At 39.8% G+C, this 18,579-nt stretch overlaps 1 protein-coding gene across 1 annotated transcript in view; it reads left to right on the top strand.

The window, feature by feature from the left end:
* Positions 1 to 18,579, top strand: part of cdc16 (cell division cycle 16 homolog (S. cerevisiae)) — a 34,403-nt gene that overhangs the window by 13,491 nt on the left and 2,333 nt on the right. The window contains exons 5-13 of the mRNA XM_048598415.1: positions 1,958 to 2,098; positions 3,912 to 4,071; positions 5,263 to 5,357; positions 5,710 to 5,843; positions 6,353 to 6,432; positions 7,150 to 7,199; positions 10,281 to 10,354; positions 14,059 to 14,184; positions 17,748 to 17,900. Coding sequence (XP_048454372.1) covers positions 1,958 to 2,098; positions 3,912 to 4,071; positions 5,263 to 5,357; positions 5,710 to 5,843; positions 6,353 to 6,432; positions 7,150 to 7,199; positions 10,281 to 10,354; positions 14,059 to 14,184; positions 17,748 to 17,900 — 1,013 coding nt within the window. The remainder of the gene's footprint in view (positions 1 to 1,957; positions 2,099 to 3,911; positions 4,072 to 5,262; positions 5,358 to 5,709; positions 5,844 to 6,352; positions 6,433 to 7,149; positions 7,200 to 10,280; positions 10,355 to 14,058; positions 14,185 to 17,747; positions 17,901 to 18,579) is intronic.

Raw genomic sequence — 18,579 nt, 5'->3', positions numbered from 1 at the left:
CTCATCCCTCACACCCCGTCCACGCAATAAGAACCAAAAAAGAATCCCCCTCGTCCTCACGTACCACCCCACCAACCTCCGGATCCAACGCATCATCCTCCGACACTTCCGCCATCTGCAATCCGACCCCACCACCAAAGACATCTTTCCTTCCCCACCCTTGTCTGCTTTCCGGAGGGACCACTCTCTCCGTGACTCCCTTGTCCGCTCCACACTCCCCTCCAGCCCCACCACACCCGGCACTTTTCCCTGCAACTGCAGGAAGTGCTACACCTGCCCCCACACCTCCTCCCTCACCCCCATCCCAGGCCCCAAGAAGACTTTCCACATCAAGCAGATGTTCACCTGCACATCTGCCAATGTGGTATACTGCATCCGCTGTACCCGTTGTGGCCTCCTCTACATCAGGGAAACCAAGTGGAGGCTCGGGGACCGCTTTGCAGAACACCTACGCTCGGTTTGCAATAAACAACTGCACCTCCCAGTCGCGAACCATTTCAACTCCCCCTCCCATTCCTCAGACATGTCCATCCTGGGCCTCCTGCAGTGCCACAACGATGCCACCCGAAGGTTGAAGGAACAGCAACTCATATTCCGCTTGGGAACCCTGCAGCCCAATGGTATCAATGTGGATTTCACAAGCTTCAAAATCTCCCCTCCCCCTACCGCATCCCAAAACCAGTCCAGCTCGTCCCCGCCTCCCTAATCTGTTCTTCTTCCCACCTATCCCCTCCTCCCACCTCAAGCCGCACCCCCATCTCCTACCTACTAACCTCATACCGCCCCCTTGACCTGTCTGTCCTCCCTGGACTGACCTATCCCCTCCCTAACTCCCCACCTACACTCACCTTTACTGGCTCCATCCCCGCCTCCTTGACCTGTCTGTCTCCTCTCCACCTATCCTCTCCTCTATCCATCTTCTATCCGCCTCCCACTCTCGCCCCATTTATTTCAGAACCCCCTTCCCCTCCCCCATTTCTGATGAAGGGTCTAGGCCCGAAACATCAGCCTTTCTGCTCCTCTGATGCTGCTTGGCCTGCTGTGTTCATTCAGCTCTGCGCCTTGTTGTCTCAGATTCTCCAGCATCTGCAGTTCCTGCTATCTCTGACCCAGTGATGTCACTTCGATTTTTTTTCGCGCCCCTGACCCCCGATCAGCCTGGGACCTTTTATTATTATGTTTAAGGTATGAGAAAATATAAGTTGTTGAACAGACTTTAAAGAACGGTTTGGACTGTGCTGGGACAGTTGGCTGTGGATTGGAAATACCAAATTAATTTTCTTGTTGTATAATCTAACAGAATTATAATTATTGCGGTGTTTGGAGTCATGTCCCCCTTTCACCGCTGGGTGGCGCTGTATGTCTGAAATAACAGCTGAGAGTCTTTCAATGGCATTGAGCAAATTGGCCCCCTCTAGTGGCGCTTTAGTGAGGTACATCAGTTGAACTGTGGAGCCAGGTTGAATTGAATCACCTACTTGACGCACTTTTTCTGAGCATATTATACCTACGTGTTTATCCCCCAGTGCAAACAGTGTGTTTTGATGATAATGAAACTAAGTTATGCACATAGCTCTGGGATATATGAGTTAGGCCAATCCTGACACAGAAGAAGTATTTTTGTATGAAGTTGTCATTGCCAGCACATCTGGTTAAATATTAACAAAGGATTAATAATTCCTTTTGTGTGGAATTTTTGTATTTTTTTTGTAGAAAAAGCTCAAACACTAGGCAAGATATTTGAGTATGTACTTAAATGTCAGTCCTGGCTCTGAGTCAGAAGTTTGTGGGTTCAAATCCTACTCCAGAATGCAGGTGAAAAAAGCCCCAGTCTCTTCCATAAGATGGAACTTCCAGCAGTGCAGAATCTAAGTGGGTCACAAACGTATATCTGTATCACAATATTAACCCTTGATGACTAAAGCTTGTTCCCTTATGTTTTTCTGTCCTAAAAAAGTATGCAGCCAAGGAATATCAGCAAGCTCTTGACATTCTGGATATGCAAGAACCAATCAACAAGATCATATTGGAGAAGAATGCCAAAGCTGACAACAAGATCAAAGAAGCCTCTATCGACTGGGGATTGTCTCCTGCTGCAGTGAGTCACACGATTCAACCACAATCTATGCTGTTCAACAGGAAGCATATAATTTCCTGCTTTTGCCTTTATTGTCCTTCTCACTTAAAGGGGGCACACACTCCTTGTGGTTCTATGACATTATCTAATGCTTTTGAGTCCCTAGCCTGTGTTTGTTTCAGATTTCACTCTGCTATGTAGTGAACTACCTGTACTCAATCATGGTGCTGCAGCTGGCTTTGAAACCCTTGGAGGATTTGGTAAAGGGATAACTTGGTTGCCATTCTGCATTGTCCAGTAACTCCTGAGAGAAGTTTGCAGATAGACTGCTCCACCTGTGGGCGTACCAGTGTGTTCGACAGGTTCATTGTGCTGCAGGTTATAGATCTGAAGATCTGGTTAGCTTCTGTCACTGCTGCTGTACTCTGCTGCTACTAGTGAACTCTCCCATCAGCATCTCCAGATCAATATATCCAGATTCATATTGTCTGGGAACCATCTAGTTTATGTGACCGTTCTCCAGTTTCATTATCTTGTATTTTCCTCAAGTTAGTGCCAATTTACACGTCAGCTTCTGTCTGTTCACACCTCTTGCTATTAGATTTGATTGCTGTCTTGAATTTCATTTCCCTCTCCCTGCCCCCTCCACACTCCAATTAAATATTTACAAATGCAGATAGTTCTGATCTGGCCCTAATCCCAAATGTTGAATAGATTCCCAAGTTGTGAACTGAGCGATGTTAACTTACTTAGTGTCTGGAACTTGTTTGTTTTGATAACTATTTAATTATTTGAATATCAATTGGATATTTATTCAGACTTTTTGCATATGGTTGTGGTCTTTTTGGACCACTGGAGTCCAGGGGTCATAAATCACCCACAGTGCTATTAGAAAGGGAGCTCCAGGATCTTGACCCAGCAACATTGAAAGAACCATGGATATAGTTCCAAATCAGGATGCTGTGTAGCCAGAAGAGAACTTGTGGGTGAGTGTGTTCCCAGGCACCTGCTACCTTTGTCTTCCTGGATGATGGTTTAGAAGGTTGAAGGAGTCGTGTGTCTTGGTAGAGTGTATTAACTAAATTAGGAGCCACCTATGTTTATATACTGAAGGATATAGGAGCAGACTGAAAGTGAAGTCGATGGTTAGAAGTGCTCCTATGCAATGTGTGACTCTAAAAGTTTGTAAGTGAAAATCTGCGTTTAAATTCATGTATTGGAGATAATGAGCCACCAATTACTTTAGATTTTCAGTTATTGATGATAATAAAACATCAAGAGGATATTGATCTGTAACATTATAATTGTAGCTAAGCAACAAATTTGATGTAAACTCCAGTTGCATTATACAAAATTCCTTATGTCTGGTAAACTCAAGATTGAAGTGCATTGATCCTCTATTATTGTTCCCAGCTATAGCGTTGCAAGTTATTTTAATGACCTGAATTATTCCATACACCTGAAACTACCTTGCTGCTTCCCAAGCTGATGTATTAGTCATCATGTACATGAGGGGACACAGTCTTAGAATAAATGAAGTGGGCAATCAGTAGAGTGCACACATCCACTAACTGGGTTAACTCAGTTCTTGCAACTGTGCAGCTCTTCCTTAATACTTTTTCTTGCATGGTTAATGCTCAATTATTACAAAGCTGAAAAAAAATGAAGTAGTTGCATGTTCGTATTGTTCCAATTATAATTTAAAAGCAAATTGTGCTACTGATAGTGTAAGGCACCTGATGTGAAGGTGGTTTGGTTTGATATGCATTTACTGACTTTTTTTTTGTTGAATAATATTGATAGTGTTTTAACCTCCTGGAATGTTTCCTGTTAGATCAAGAGCTCTATTTGCCTTTTGCGAGGGAAGATCTATGATGCTATGGATAACCGACCCCTGGCTACAAACAGCTACAGAGAAGCATTGAAGCTCGATGTGTGTTGTTTTGAAGCATTTGATCTACTGACATCACACCACATGCTGACAGCACAGGAAGGTTTGAGTGCCAGTTACTTTTCTGAAGTTTGCTTTGGTTGTTGAAACCTGCTGTGGTCAGATATAGAGTTAGTGCAAAGTTTGCTTCATCCAGATATTTGTCATAAATTTTGCACTGTGATTGGGCTCTGAATCTGTCCCTCTTAAAATTTCACAGAGATCGTCAACTGTTTCTAAGACTTTCTCAGTGTCTTTCCCGATACTGTGGGACTACTTGGAGAAATATTTCAGCTAATCTCATCACAGACAAAATGCCAACAATTTTGGTCAGCATTAATTACAAACTGCTTACAACACAGAAGCAGGCCATTCAGTTCAGCTGGTGTCAATGCTGCACACAAGCCTCATCCCACCATTCTTAGTCTCATCCGACCAGAAAACCCTTTTATTCCTTTCTCCCCCATGTTTACCTAGTTTTCTCGAAAATGTATCCAATCTCAAGTGACTGAATAGTCTACCGCAATCTCCCTAGGAGAAGGGTGTGCATTTGGCTGATCGTCAGTGGGATAAATGCATGTCTTCCAAATAACAATTAAATTAGGATAGTCAGATGGCTGAAGTGATTCAAGACACATGAATTAATTAAATATTTAACTGCTAAAGCAGTTTTCTCCACAGGCTAAATGCTGTAAGAGTCAGCCATGCTCAAATACAAAAGGCAAATTCATGAGGTTGTGGTGCTATCCTTGTTGGGTAGGAACTCCTGGTCAGACCTGGGATTATACGTTGCCCATTCAGAAACCCCGTACTCTTGCACATGCAGGCTCAGATCCCTGTGACATTGAATGGCCCACTTCTCTAACTCCTTGCTGTCGAGGTTTCACTGTCAGTGGTGCAATCTTCCTAAGAGATTCTTCTGCTCCAGATAGGCCGAAGCTTGAACCTTAAAAGCATTTGTATCAGCTAATTCCGAGACACTCAATACAGAATCAAATGGAAAAGTAGTTGTTGTTTGAACGTTCATCCTTTGTGGTTTGTCTCTGTAAACAAATGCTTATATGGGAATAAAGATCAGGCTCCAGTATCCTGTCCCTTACCATCTGGCTACCTGGTGAATAAAAATATGTTGAGTCGAAAAGCAATACCCATGATAAAGCATCCAGAATTAAGAGAATGACCAATACAATGATAAAGGATGTGTTAGGGCTGATTTTAAGACTTGGGATAATCACATTTAAAACTTTCTCTACAGAAAAGGAACTGCTTGAGTCATTGCCATTCAATAAACAATGCACTGAAGAAGAACGTGATTTGTTGTACTTTCTATACAAAAATAAATTGAAAAAGGTAAGTGCACCATTTTTTTTATTCATCAGATTTTCTCCTAAAATACAATTTTCTTTGTATATCTGATTCTTTTTAACTTAGAAAATAACAGTTAAACTTGCCAGGTGACCTGTAGTCAAAATGTTGAGATCATGGAATCCTTTTATCCAGTATTATCTTGGACTACACCAGATGTATTGCAGCTTCTACATTCTTAATAATCAAAGTATGTTTGCACAAGCTGCTTTCATTCTCAACATAGTTTCAGATCAGTTTCTCTCTCATACCTTTTTTTTTGCAAGTTGAATTCTTCAGTAAGATTAAATATTATCCTTGATTTTACACTCTGACAATTATCCTTTTGTTCCAACAGTATAACAAACCAAGTGAGACAGTAATTCCTGAGTCAATAGATGGGCTGCAGGATAACCTGGATGTTGTAGTGTCTGTTGCAGAGAGAAATTACTACAACTGTGATTTTAAAACATGCTACAAACTCACTTCAATGTAAGTACAGGCTGAATGTTACGAATAAAATCATTTACAACCAATTCATCACTTTTTTGAAGTCTAATCATTATTGTAATGTGGGATATGTGGCAGCCAAATTTGGAAAGCAAGATCCCACAAAGAGCAATTTGATGTAAATTGGATAATCTGGTTATTTTGGTTGAGGGTTAAGTACTGACCAGGATACTACAAAACATCCTTGTTCTTCAAAATAGTACGTCCTCTTGAGAAAGCAAGCAGATTTTTTTTGTAATGTCTCATTTGAAAGACGGCATTTCTAACAGGGCAGCTTTTCCTAAATATTGCACTGGATGTTGGCTAGATTACAGCCAAACCGAAAGGTTGTAACCTTCTAACCAAGAGGGAAGAGTACGATCCATTGAGCAATGGCTCACCCCTGGCTTCAGTGCTATTGGATAACATTCATAATCATTTAAAAAGCAATTGTTTACATGCAGGGTTAATTTCAGAAGAACAGATTAATATTTCATTCATTTTTCCTCTAGGGTGATGAATAAAGATCCTTACCATGCAGTTCTCCTTCCAGTGCACATTGGAACATTGGTGGAATTGAACAAAGCAAATGGTAGGAACTGAATCACAACCTCTTTTGTTCTGACATTTTGTTTCTTTTCCCTAATTTGATTTGAATTGAATTCAAAATTCTATCTAAAGATCTAGCAGTTTCATCCATACCCAGATCTGCAATTTTGTTAAGCCATTTTACTCCTTTACATCTCCCTTGCCCTGGTTGCCATTCCATCCTAGTTTCTCTTTCTTTCAGCATTGGTAAAACAGCCTTTTTTTCTATTCACAGAGACCCCCCCAACTTCTCTGCCTCCTCGATGGCAATTCTGTTGAATATTGGACTTTTTTAAAATGACATTCGAACATTCAGTGTAACTGTATTGATTCTGGCTCTGTTTCCTGCATTTTTCTCATTAGTTTTCGTTTTTTAAAAGAAAGGCACTCACCTATGGGGGCAGCATGGTGGCACAGTGGTTAGCACAGCTGCCTCACAGCCAGGCAACCAGGTTCAATTCCAGCCTTGGATGGAGTGTGCACATTCTCCCCGTGTCTGCGTGTGTTTCCTGTAGGTGATCCGGTTTTCTCCCACAGTCCAAAGATATGCAAGTTAGGTGGATTGGCCACGCTAAATGCAGGGTTACATATAGTCTAGGTGGGAGGCTCTTCGGAGAGTCTGTGTGAATTTGATGGGCTGAGTGGCCTCTTTCTGCATTCTGGGGATTCTATGTTTCTATGTTTAATGTTTTTGTCTTACATTTTTCTTCCTGATTTTCAGAATTGTTCTACCTTGCACACAAGTTGGTAGATTTATATCCCAATAACCCAGTAAGTAATTTGAATCGTTACTAATCATCGTTTTATTTCCATCTACTTTCTGTTTTATCAGTTTTAATCCCTCATGAAGCTGCTGACTCACTGCTGTAAAATATTTGCTTACTCATCTGTGTATCTTGGTAATGTCAGCAGACATTTGACTACCAAATGCATTAATTGCTTCTCTTTAAGTTGTGTTGCATGCAGCCCTCCAGGTAGAAAAGCTTTATACACGGTGAAATAAACAGGCCATGCTAATTAGACAAAACTTTGGCCTTGTTACTTGATTTTTCCATGTTTTAATTCTGACCATAGAGCTGCAGGCCACTAATTGATAGGGGGAAATACCCCAATACTCCATTAATACTAAATAGAGTAATGAAGTACCATCACCATCACAATAATAGTACAGGGCTAAAAGCAGATAAGTCCCCTGGCCCTGAGCTTGCATCCTAGGATCCCAAAAGAGGTAGCTATAGGGATATTGGATGCATTGGTTATGATTTTCCAAAAGTTGTTGAATTCTGAAGAATACCAGAGGATTGGAAAACTGTTAACGTAACACCCCTGTTCAAAAAGGGAGGGAGGCAAAAAGAGGGTAACAATAGACCAACTTGCCTAACAACTATTGGAATCAATTATTAAGGAAGTAATAGCAGAATATTTGGAAAACCGTAATCTATTCGAGCAGAGTCAGCATGACTTCGTGAAAGAGAAATCATGCCTGACTGATTTATTAGAATTTTTTGAGGAAGTCTCAAACAAAGTGGATAGAGGGAAGCGGTAGATATATTGTACTTGGACTTCCAGAAAGCGTTCAGTAAGATCCCTCAAGTTAAGTCACAAGAAGCCATGGTGTTGGAGGTGGTCTATTGGCATGGACAGAGAATTGGCTAATAGGCAGGAAACAGTGAGTGGGTAAAAGGATTTTTTTTTTTCAGGTGTGATGATACTGTGGTTTTAAGAGGTGTTATTTTGTCCTTTTCGTTTTGTGAAGAAAGGTTGCAATAGAGGAGATGAACTGTCTGCTCAAATCCAATAAAGTAAACAGCTTGTGAGGCCTTGCAATTTTTTTTTAAAATTGGAACAATAGAAGCAGCCTGTATGGATGGGATCAAGCTCTCACAGAACCGGGATTTCTAGTTTTAGCTTTCTGCAGTAGCTGGGGTCTTTGAACTGGATGTGGAAGCTCCTATTCCTCTCCCTGTTACAGATAAAAGCTGGGATTCTCTTCCTGCTGTTAGAATTGCATGTGAGACAATCTGTTTTACTGAATTTGCCTTTGCCAAGGATGTGTTTATGGGATGTTACTATATTTAAACAGTCAATTAGTAGTAGATTTTTATATATATATTTTGTTAAGCATTTCAATAGAGTTACTGTTAAGCCAATTTTTGTTTTGTTTTTATTTTGTCTGTATTTAACTGCAATGTAAAAATAGTGTGTTTTGCTCAAAGTCGAGTGGTTTGACCAATCAAGGTGCATCTGGAACATACCGCCTTACACTTACCTTTAAAATAAGAAAAAGTTTGGGTCTAGGGTTTCTTCTTTAATGTATTTTGAGGGGGTTTGGTCTGGTCCATAACACATGACCAGTGGGGTTCAACAGGAATCAGTGCTGGGACTGCATTTGTCTACAATATATATTAGTGACTTGGAGGAAAGGAGTGAATGTATTGTATCCAGACTTGCAGACAACATAAAAATAGGTGGAAAAGCCAGTTGTGAGAGGGATACAAATAGTTTACAGAAAGATATTTATACGTTAAGTAAGTGGGCAAAAAGGTGGCAAACGGAGTATGATATGGGAAAATGCAAAGTTGTTCATTTTGGAATGGAGAACAGGATATTACTTTAAATAATGAAAAATCAGAAAATTGCTACACAGAGACTTGGGTGGTCTTTGTGCACAAGACACAAAGCTAGCACGTGGGTGCAGCAGGTAATCAGGAACGCTAATGAAATGTTGGCTCTTATTTCAAGGGAGGGTTGGAGTATAAGAGTAGGGAACACTTACTGCAACTATACAAGGTGCTGGTGAGATCACATCTGGAGTGTTGTAAACAGTTTTAGTCCCCTTATTTAAGGAAAGATACCATTTCATTGGAGGCAGTTCAGAGAATGTTCACTAGAATGACCCTGGTATGAAGGGATTGTCTTATGAGCAAAGGCTAAATGTTTTGGGACTCTACTCATTGGGGTTTAGAAGAATGAGAGGTGGTCTCATTGAAACATGTAGGATTCTTAAAGGGGCTTGACAGGGTAAATCCTGAGACAATGTATCCTCTCATGGGAGAGTCTAGGACCACAGGGTTTAGCCTCAGAATAAAAGGGTGCCAATTAAAACTGGAATGAGGAGAAATTTCTTCTCTGAGGGTTGAGTGTTTTTGGAGCTCTTTGCTAGAGAGAGCTGTGAGGGCAGAGTCCTTGTGTATATATAAGGCTGAGATAGATAGATTCTTGACCAGACAGGAAATCTAGGGTTATGGGGAAAGGGCAGGAAAGTGGATATGAGGATTGTCAAATCATGATCCTATTGAATGGCAGAACAGGCAAAGGGGACGTTTTGCCTACTCTTGTTCCTATTTATTATAGCTTTATTGAGGTCATTTGAGCCTCTGAACTTTGGTGGAATCACATAGCATGCTTTTTCAGTTACATTGAAAGAAAAATCATTGTCGATTTCCCTGGGATGCCGACAGCAGAGCAGGCTGCTATCCATGTGGCCTACGTGATATCATTGAACAGCACCATGTGCTCGGAATCAGCACAACTATGTTTTAACAGCACTACAGCAACACATTTCTCCTCAGAATTTACAGCAAAGTAACAGAACTTTCAGCAAAACTAGGCCATGCTGGTACTTCCGCACAAACCTCTTCCCACCTTATTTCATCTTAACTCATAAATATAATCCAGTCCTTTCTCCATCATGTGTTTATTCCCCTTAAATATATCTGTGCTATATGCTTCAGCCTTTCCCTGTGATAGCAAATTCCACATGCTCGCTGCTGCCTGAGTAAGGTATGGCACTTAGTGTGTATTTTGTTGAAATAAAGGTACCCAATACTGATGGTTGTGATTTGCCCTTAGGTGTCTTGGTTTGCTGTGGGCTGTTATTATCTTATGGTTGGCCACAAGAATGAACATGCCAGGCGTTACCTCAGGTGAGAACATTACCAGTGTTACCTGGAGAATTGGGTAGTTTACTGTGTCCTTGGTGCTTTGCAAAAATTTATTTCTCCTACTTTTTATTCTGTTTTCAATGTTGTTAAAAATATCTGCAGTTTACTGATATTCCATTTTGTAGTCAAGTGCATAATGTTCATACCAACATTTTATAATGTGACAGTGTATTTCAATGTGCAAGTGCACTCAAATTATCAACAGTAATCTTAGAATCAGAGGCCATTTGGACATGAAATCAGGAAATACTTCTTCACACACACACAGGACAGTTGGCATCTGGAACAGTCCTCCCAACAGGTCGATGAGACCGGAGCTGGAGGTTATTTGAAAATTTAAAGACTGGAGTTTGTTGGATAAGGATATGATGGGTTGTGGAAGTAAGACAGTTAATTGGAGTCAGGTGCATGTTACCCATGGTCTAATGAAATGGCTCAGCATGCTTGGTACTGAATGGACGCCTCCTATTCCTGTTTTTTGTACATGGAGCATGCAGTAACTTCAGGCAGCTGCATAAAGACTAGTGAAGAGCTTGAGATAAATTGAGGCAGCTTGTTTAGTCTTGGATTCTGGAATTACTAAGTGCTAGGATCAACAGGGAGGAATCATACCTGTAATGGTGAACCTGTTTTTTTCAGGTTAGTACTTTTGTTCCCAGTGGATGAATTGTTATATCATAAGACATAAGAGCAAAGCAGGCCATTCAGCGTATTTATCTACTCCACCATTCACTGAGACCATGGCTGATTTGATAATCATTAACTCTAGTTATGTGCTTTGTCTTTGTAACTGCTGACTCCCTTGCTGATTAAAAATGTTTATTTTGACTCATCTGAATATTTTAACAAGGCAGCTTCTACAAACCTCTGTGACAAGGAATTTCAGATTCACTACTCTGAGGGAAGAAATTCCTCCTCATCTCTGTTTTAATTGGGCAACCCCTTACTTTGAAATTATACCTTCTGGTCCTAGACACTCCCACAAGGAGATACAACCTCTCCACATTTATCCTGTCAAGCCCCCCAAGAACCTTTTGTCTTTCAAAAACATCTCCTCTCATTCCTCTAAACTCCAATGAGTACAAACCCAAACTACTTAACCTCTTATCATAAGAAAATCCCTCTATACCCAGATTCAGTCTAGTGGCCTTTTCTAAACTGTCCCCAGCGTCCATATATCTTTCCATAGATAAGGAGACAAAAACCGTTTAGTGTTCTAGGTATGGTTTGACTATTGTCTGTGTAGTTTTAGCAATACCTCTCTACCTTTATACTCCGTTCCTGTTCTGTTTTTCACTAATACCTATTTGCACAAAGCAAAATGGCAGTAATTATATAAATACTCGAGTTTTAAGAGTTATGCAACACTATTTATTAGAATCACAAATGTTACAAGCCTTACTTCTCAGCAGAATACTGCCAGTGAAAAACGAAGGTGATTACAATGTGGTCCAGAGAATACTCCTGTTCTTTAGGTCCCTGACCTAGAGCCCCATGGTTGAGAGTTGTTCGTGGGTTCTCGCTGTTATCTCTGAGCCCCTGACTCAGGGTCATCCTTCTTAGGATTGTTGGTCCTAGATTCTCGCTATAACTATGCTGGTTCCTCTTTTTTTTTAAATAACATCAGACCCGACTTTCATATCCATATACACGTCTCTGGTAAGATGCTTTTTACTAACTAGCTCTGTGAATAATTTTGTCAAGCTATTTCTTGATCTAAAGTACTCGCTATCCCTGCTGCCTGCTGGTTAATTTGGTCAAGCTGGCACTATATTTTCATATTAACACCCTACAATTCCCTTTGAAAGGCCAATAACCTTCTTTATCACCCGTTCAACTTGGATGCTTAACATCTTGAACTTGGACCTCTTCGTAATTCATGCACAATGAGCCCCAAATCCCTCAGTGCTGCAGCCTCCTGCAATCCCTCTCCATTTAAATAATATTTCTTTCTTCTTTTCTTTTTGCAAAAATGTATAACTTCACATTTCCAAACATTATATTCCATCTGCTAAATTTCTGCCCACTCACTTAACGTGTCTAAATCCCTTTGCAGACTGCATCGTTCCTAGCATTTGTGTTATCTATAGACTTGGTGATGGTAAGTTTAGCGCATTCACCCAAGTCTTTAATATATATTCTAAATAATTTGTGGCCACAGACTTATCCCTGTGGCGCTCTACTAGTTTTGGTTGCCATCCTGAAAATGCCCTTTTGTCCAAACTCTGTCTTCTAACAGTTATTTAATCGTCTATCTTTGCCGGTATACTACCCCCTATACCATGTACACATATCTTAAGTAGCCTTAAGTGTGGCCCCTCATTGAACACCTTTTGGAAATTCAAGTATGATACGGCTACTGGTTCCCCTTTAACTATCCTGATTTTTACTTCCTCAAGTAATTCTAATACATTTCTCAGGGATGATTTTCCCCTTTATGAAGGCATGCTGAATCTACTTTGTGTTTCTAAATGCTCTGCTATGGCATTTCTTTTTATAGATTCTAACATTTTCCAATGATGGATGTTAAGATAACTGGTTTATAGTTACCTGTGTTTTTTGTCTCCCTTCCATTTAGATTGAGGGTATTACACTGGCATTTCTCCGGTACTTTTCTAGAATCTAAGGATTATTCAGCTCTTCTGCCATTTCTTTGTTCCCCATCATTATTTCTGTGCTTCATTCTCTAATTCACAGAGAGAACAACATGTAGTGATAAACTTTGAGAATAAACCTTAGGGCCCTGAAGTTTCACTTTTGCACTGAAGATCTTTCAAAAGCGTAGTTTTGGTCTAATGAAGCAGAATATACATGTAGAACACAATGTATAATTGAAGACCAGTGTTGGAAATATATCTTTTTCTAGCAAAATCATTGTTAAAATTCACATGTACGTGAATTCCCATGTTTCCTGAAGCTATTTAGAACATCTGGGGAGTTTGAACATAGTTGTCCTCTTAAAGATGTGGTAGTTGCTGACTTGCTGTTACAGAAGCACAATAAATAAAAACTCTGTAGCCATTGCAGGGTTTTTGGATTATTGTCAAAACTGAAATTTTTTTGCAATGTTGAGATTTTACTAGTTTAAATGTTGTCCTGAATTGAAAAATAGCTGGTGTAGATTTGTTTGGATGCATTGTCTCTGCGTGCTTAGGATACTTGCACAGCAATGTAATTTTCACTCGAGTAATATGTTTGAGATTGCCACAAATTCCAGAACCAGGACCTGGGATCAGGCTTAACAGGGTAAAGGTATACAGCCGAGATTGACTGACAGATTTTTAATGGGCAAAGGTATCAAAGGATTTGGGACAAAGGCAGGCAGATGGAATTGAGGTACTTATTAGCCATAATGTCAGTGAATGCTGGGACAGATCTAAGGGGCTGAATGGCCTCCTCCAGTATCATACATTGGACATGCAGTGACTGGAAGATATTGACTGTTTGAACTTAGTGAAGAGCTAGTTCTGTGCTGGCTTTCTGATCACATTCCTCAACCCTTTTATATTAGAAAAAGATTTGATTTGATTTAAGCTTTATTGTCACGTTCTAACTGCTCCCTCTGTTCAGTTAGGTTTGTGCAGTAACTTAATCCCTTGGGCCACGTATAATCTTTACAGTAATTCCTGTTAATTTGGGAAGACTCTTGGTTTGTTTGTCTAATCAGAGTTGTTCTAACCTTGCAGTAAAGCCACCACCCTTGAGCGAACCTATGGGCCAGCATGGATTGCCTATGGCCATTCCTTTGCAGTGGAAGGTGAACATGACCAGGCCATGGCTGCCTATTTCACAGCAGCGCAGCTAATGAAAGGGTAAGTGTTGGCTGTCCACTAGAATCATCAAACTTCAGTAAATCTTCTCACATAACAACTTAAATGACTCTTTAACCTCACTGGCGATCTCCATCGAACTTTTGGATTTTAGACAAACAGTATTCTTCATTTTTTTGCTATTAAGTGTTTGGTTTGAAGCCTCGATTGTTGATATGATCTGCTAATGTGATCTTCAAAACTCATGCCAATGTCCCTTTTCATAAATGCCTGTTTTTCACATTTCTGTTTCCTCTCTAACTTTCACCAGTTTCCAACCTTCAAATCTTAGTCAGCTCAGCTCAGTTGCTCACGTTCTCTCCTTTAAGTCTGAAAATATGCTTGCAAACCTCTCTAGGATTTGTGTGTGTGATCTAGGCTGACTCTGCCACATTGAGGGAGGAGAGGTGCTGTCTTTCAGTTGAGATTAAAAGAGGCTATCTGCCCGTTCTAATGTAAAAATCTTGTGATGCCATTCGGAAAAGAATGGGAGTCTTCAACGTTCAGCTTAGCAATTATAGAACACTTCAAAATGATCAGAGTGCTTAGCAACATTCTCAGGTTGTGATGAGGCTCTAATTATGATCAAGTTTATTCACGTTTCATGTTCTAATATATATCATCTCCTTACAGTGATACCCATCACTTCTTGAAATGGTATATTGCCCCTGTGGTACTCAGTGCATTTTGTTCAGAAGTAAAACATTGAAAATTAAATGATTAAAGTAATAAAACTGAAGGAGATAATTCTGCTCATTTAGAACTGTCCAATTCATCGCAAACTCCAGATTTTCTCCGTGATCTTGCAATTTATTTCTCTTCAAGTACACCTCTTTCTGAAAGTTCCTATGGAGTCTGATTCCATCATCTTGACATGTAGTATGAAGAGATTCATCCTCATTTCTTCTCTAGTTCTTGCTAATTGTTTGTAATCTGTCACTCTGGGTAGCAATCCACTTGGTAATGGGAACAACTTCTCTAATTTACTCTATCAAAATTTTTTTTATTAATACCTTTATCAAACCTTCTTTTAACCTTCTCTGGTGGAAAGAAAAGAATTCCACCTTCTGTAGTCTCTTCAAGTAACTGAAGCTATTCACCGATTGTATTTTTTGAGTAGATCTCTCCAAGGCTTTGACATCCTTCCTAAGTGAGGTGCACCACATTGGCTGCAATATTCAAGCTGATGCCTACCCGGTGATTTGTAAAGATTTTGCATATTTTCCTTTGTTTTTGTATTCCATGCCTCTTTTCAAAGCCAGTAATTCATATGTTTGTATCCAATTTATCAATTTGCATTCATGCACTACTACTGAAGTTGACCCCGTATTGCTGTAGTTAATTTTCACGGTTAGTTTTTCTTTGTCCCATTTTCATAACAACTGAAGTACAATTGCGGTCTGATCTTTGTCAGCAAGCAGCTTTTCCATTGTAATACATGTCATTCACCCATGTCAGATCCAGCACTGAGTTCTTCGTTTTTTAGACTCAAAAAATATTCAATATGGATCTCCTTGTGCATATTTTAATGTCAGCCTACTTGTCCTTTACTCTATAAAAACCAAAAGAACTGCGGATGCTGTAAATCAGGAAAAAATCAAAGGAAACGTTTCGGGTCAGGTGACCCTTCCTCAGAACTGTTCCGAGGAAGGGTCACCTGATCCGAAACGTTAACTCTGATTTTTTTCTTCTCAGATACTGCCAGACCTGCTGAGCCTTTCCGGCAACTTCTGTTTTTGTTTTTCACTCTGTTCTGAGAGCAATTGCAGTCATCTATTGCCACTCACATTATTTTAAAGTTCCTCTTCAATTTTTCAAAGTTTGCTCCCTTCTGGCTGTGTAATTTGGGGTTCATGGTAAATATTCTGTCCCTTAACTCCAATCAAATAGATTCAGTCTTTGAATCTTTCTGCTTAACTACAATATTATCCTTGATCAGTACTGCATTGCATTTTCCAACCCTGTCCCTTTCCATTGTTTTTTTTCACTTCTCTATTTGACCTGAAAACGCTCTCTAACCAGGAATGTTCAGTTCCCAGTCCTGCTCCTATTAAAGCCGGGTTTATTCAAATGAATAACACGTGCAGAATTCTAATTTGCAGATGCACCTAGGTGTTCTTAAGTCACATAAGTATGCAGGTACAACAAGTAATTAAGGCTCCTGGAATGCTATCCTTTGCTATGAGATGAATTGAACACAAAAGTAAGGATTGAAAAAAAGAGTTGCGGATGCTTGAAATCTGAAACAGAAACGGAAACAGAAATTGTTGGAGAACCTCAACAGATCTGGCAGCATCTGTGAAGAGGAAACAAAGGTAACATTTTGAGTTCAGTCCAGACCCGTTCTGAAGAAGGGTCACCAGACTCAAAACGTTAACTCTGTTTTTTCACTCCACAGTTGCTGCTAGATCTGAGTTTCCCCAGCAATTTCGATAAAAGTAAGGATGTTGTGCTTCAGTTATACACGGCATTGGCGAGACCACAAACTGAAAAACTGTGTAGTTTTGGTCTCTCCCTTTCTTTATTTAAGGAAGGGTGTAAATGTACTGGAGATGGTTGGGAGTAATTTTCCAAGATTGATATCTTGAATGAGCAGGTTGTCTTGTGAGGAAATGTTGGACAGACTGGGCTTATTTCTCCTGGAGTTTAAACTGAGAGGTGACTGTATTAAAGTTTACCAGATCCTGAATGGTCTTGACAAGGTGGATATGGAAAGGGTATTTCCTCTTGTAGGTAGGTCCAGATATGGGGCAAGATATTTAATAATTTGGGGTTGCTCTTTTAACGCAGAGGTGATTTTTTTTTTTGCTCTTTGAGAACAGTACAACTTTGGAGCACTGGAATTCTGCCTCAGAAATTGGTGGAGGCAGTGCCATTGAATATATTTAAGGCAGAGTTGGATTAATTCCCTTGCCTGACAAGATTTTAAGTTTATGATGGGTAGATTGGAATGTGGAATTCAAAACACAAACACATCAGCTGTGATCATCTTGAATGATGGAGCAGGTTTCAAGGGGCTGAATAGCCTACTTCTGGTAATTTGTATGTTCATAAGCAGGATCTTGTGTCTGTAGTTGTCACAAGTTTATTTTAATACAGTAATCCTTACATTAACACATTTACATTTCGGCACTGACTCCTAGCTTACGTTGCTTTTTCCCATGCATCTTAACTGGTATTTTGTTCTATTTTTTCCCTTTTTTAATTGGCCTTGTTTCTTCTTTCTGCTGCCCCTCCCTTGGTTAATTTAAACCCTCTCCCACAGCAAATGCAATGATTCTCTTTCTCCACCCAAAACTCAATCTGAACCGTCTTTCTATTTATCATATTGGGGTAAACCAGGTGACTTGAAGTAGCATTTGTCTAATACATTTAAAAAAAATCTACTAAATTCTAAAACCTATGCAACCATCGTTTAATTTTTGTGTGAATAAAGCAAGTCTTGATTTGCAAGCATTTCTGTGCACTGTCTGTAATGTCGATGTTCTATTTACTGGATTTGATTTTATTTATACCTCCTCAGAAAGAACTGCGGAGTTAGATGTTTTATGTTCTGTTGCCTGCAGGTGTCACTTACCAATGTTGTATATTGGCCTCGAGTATGGACTAACCAATAATTCTAAACTGGCAGAAAGGTTTTTCAGTCAGGCCTTGAGCACTGCACCCGAGGATCCTTTTGTTCTTCATGAGATGGGAGTGGTCGCTTTTCAAAACGCAGAGTAAGTATTTAAGAATTTCTTAATGTGTATGCACATGACCAGCTTAGAAATTACGTAGCAAGTCAAGCTTCACTAGTTGAACTCTTTCAGAAATGCAGAATGCTTAAGTAGAGAGAATGTGTCGATATTAGAGAGGTGTTTCATTAGCCCCCATTCCTGAAAACTATTGGAAAGTAAATACTTTGCCAGTGAAATGGAATTACCAGAAGTGGTTACAGGCAACAGCATATACTCCATGTGTCAAATAATTCCAAATTGTGTCTGGGTATCCAAACTTTCTTTCTCTCTCATACACTTTCTCTTTTCTTTGGCATTCTAAGTTACACTGGTTGTGTTTCTGTGTCTCTTGCACCATTCCATGTTAAATGCCTCAACATTTTGTCTTTTTTGACAGATTAGTGATCATTTACATTATTACCTAATTCCAATATGTCACCAAAAATTGTGAAACATTTGCTCATGGGAAAACAAACCAGGTCTTGAAGTCACACAAGGCCATCAACCTAGTGTTATTAATTATTCATATACAGTGCTAATTATTATTAGCAAAAGGATTATAGGGTTGATGAGAATTTTTTTACACAACTGTTATGATCTGGAATATGCTGCGTGAAATTACATTAGAATCAGATTTAGTAAATTGAACTGCAACAATTTGGTTCAACACCACATTCTCAAG

Source organism: Rhincodon typus, chromosome 6, assembly GCF_021869965.1.
Source record: "Rhincodon typus isolate 14 chromosome 6, sRhiTyp1.1, whole genome shotgun sequence".
NCBI classification, from domain to species: domain Eukaryota; kingdom Metazoa; phylum Chordata; class Chondrichthyes; order Orectolobiformes; family Rhincodontidae; genus Rhincodon; species Rhincodon typus.
The sequence above is the reverse complement of the archived record's forward strand: the minus strand, read 5'-3'. Positions and strand labels throughout refer to the sequence as shown.